Source organism: Nicotiana tomentosiformis, chromosome 1 (genome assembly GCF_000390325.3).
Source record: "Nicotiana tomentosiformis chromosome 1, ASM39032v3, whole genome shotgun sequence".
NCBI classification, from domain to species: Eukaryota; Viridiplantae; Streptophyta; class Magnoliopsida; order Solanales; family Solanaceae; genus Nicotiana; species Nicotiana tomentosiformis.
In genome coordinates, this window is record NC_090812.1 from 127,066,868 (window position 1) to 127,069,485 (window position 2,618).

General features: G+C 33.9%; 1 protein-coding gene across 1 annotated transcript; it reads right to left on the reverse strand.

Moving 5' to 3' along the window:
• Window positions 1–279: 279 nt before the first annotated feature.
• Window positions 280–1,250, reverse strand: LOC104095199 (uncharacterized). Its single transcript, XM_009601274.4, has one exon. The coding sequence runs from the start codon at window positions 1,136–1,138 to the stop codon at window positions 560–562; it is 579 nt and encodes a 192-aa protein (XP_009599569.1). The 5' UTR covers window positions 1,139–1,250; the 3' UTR covers window positions 280–559.
• Window positions 1,251–2,618: the final 1,368 nt, after the last annotated feature.

The window sequence follows — 2,618 nt, forward strand, 5'->3', positions numbered from 1 at the left end:
AATGAATTTCACTAGGGAATTCATCATCTATGATAGCAATAAACATGTACTGGGAGGAGCAGTTGGTAAGGTGAGGTTTGCAGGAGAAAAACTTTCCAAAGAAGGGGCATAATTGCATATTAGGCATCTGGTAAACACTTATCAGCCTAAACAACCCACAGTACAGCTTCATTCTTCCGAAATCATACTTGATAGTGATGGACATTACTAGTTAGTAGTTGCATAAATTGTTAACAAGGATGGAAAAGAATAAAATTTAGAGCTACTTGCATCGGAATATGTGAAATAAATTCATTATATATAGTTTAATCAAGCACTATTACTAGCATTTCTCCATTCCATGTGCATACGTAGCATAGAGTCATCACCACATTTTTCCCCTTAATACAACCCAATCCAGTGTAAAGAAGACACAAGGAGAATGTTGAAAAAGAGTATCATAATATCACTTTCTTCCCCTTTCTTCTCTTTCACAACATCAAAGTTATTCCACCAAACCACCTGACTTATAGAGCAACCAACAGCTCTTGGTTTCAAATGTTATAAATTGAATACCATATTAACTGCTCGCGCCAGCGACTTTATCAAGACAATCGCTGGCAATGCCTTCAGCCCAATTCTGAAATTTCTGAAAGGCAGGGTCATCTCCATACATCTCGGCGGCACAATCTTTGCAAGTCTCAATGAATGAGGTCATGGCACTAATATCCACATTAGCTTTGAAGTAATTTCCTAAATTGACATCTTCTGTGGCCTTCGTCATGGAATCCATGGCGTCTTCGTAAACTTCCTTGCATGTCTCGAGGCAATCCTTATGATAGCTGTCCATCTTTTTATTAGCCAACCTTTTATCAATGACATTCTTGATGAATTCCTCGGTCTTGGTCATGGTACCAACCATACTTGCTTTGACTAATGAAGGAATATCACTTGCTTTGGCAACTAGAGGTTTTGTGGGAATATCAAAGATTTGAATCTGAGAAGAGGAGGAGGAGACAGATGATGAATCTGAGGATGAATCTAAGGATGGTGATGGTGAAAGAGATGTTGATGAGTACTCATATGCCTTAGAGGGAAGAATTGATAGGAAGAAAGAAATGGCAATACCAACAAGCATAGTTTGTGTTTGGAGGGCCATTGCTTTTTCCTTTTCTTTATTTTGGCGTAGAAAGAAGGAGAAAACCAATGGGATAAGGGTAAATGATGAGGAAAGTGGGGTAATATTTATACATAAAAGTTTTACTAGCTTGTGGCTATGCTTAAATATAGATTGTCTAAATATATATAGTATTTTAGAGTTGCTGGTTCTAGGGAATTTAGCCCATCTCTTTCTACTTTATTAGTATTCGTACCCGCACGATGAGCGGAGAATATTAATATAATTTTTCATAAAAAAATATTATTAAAAAAATACGATATACAAAGGAGCATGCAAATGCTATTATTTTTTTAACATGTAAATGCACTGGTTATTTATAAATTGAAGTGATGAGGAAACACACTTATCCATTATTAAAAATAAATATTAAGAAAGAAAATGGAATATTAGATTATTGGCCATACTCAAATTCTAAGACATATGTATTAGCACTATTTGAGAAAGACAACAGATAGCGCCTGCTTAAGATTGCTTGATGAGACTTAAGATTGCTCGATGAGACATCTGTAATCAAGGGATTTGAAATTAGACAACTACTTAATTAGTAGAAGACAATATCTTAATTAACTGCAATATAAATTAGGCAACTGCTTAATTAGAAATACCATCCAATAGGTGAAATGCAATATAATTACACAAGGTACATAGGTACACAATCACGTATTATCAATCTTTTGGTGTTGTTTCTAGCTTATATTTTACATGATGGATAAAACTAAATTCTCAGAAAAATAAAACATTCTTTTATGGAAGTTTCACATATTTATCAGACGATAATTCATAACTAAAAGTTAGGGTTGCTCTCTTCTTGATGCAAACTTCAATTGACTTCACGATAACTAATAGTTCTCTTTTACATAACATTAATAACAATGATTCAACGATATATGTTTCTCTCAATTAATTGCAGAAACCTATATTACAGAAGAGAAAGCTAAGTATTCATGAAGGATGCATTGTCAAGTTAAAGGCAGCATATAGAGGACTGAAGTAGTGAAGTACTAATCTTTCAACGTTAACATCGTAGAAATTTGTAAGATTTTTCTAAAAATCTTCTTCTGCTGAGCTACCCTTGTGATTTTCTTTATGCTATTTTTTAGGAATTTAAAGCTGCTGAAGGATCAAACTCTTGCACAATATTTTCAGGTTATTTATCAATAAATACTAAACAATATGAATTCGTGGATGGCAAAAATTAGACTCCTGCACATTCATGAAGTCCACATATTAAAACATGAAAAGACCTTTTCAAGGAAGGAAAATAAAGAAGATTAGTCGAACCTTCAAGCAATTGAAAAGTAAAGGCATGTAAACAAAATGGACTATATAAGCTTGTGAGAGCGAAATCGTCACGAAAATAAATTTGCATTTACAATCAGCATTTTATGGACTATAAGAGCACAAGTTTTAGAAAGAGATGTCAATGTCACAAACGTGAAGCACATGCTTAACCCAAAAT

Bases quoted from the DNA above. Each gene is read 5' to 3' on its own strand.
- LOC104095199 (XM_009601274.4), bottom strand. From the start codon at position 1,138: ATGGCCCTCCAAACACAAACTATGCTTGTTGGTATTGCCATTTCTTTC.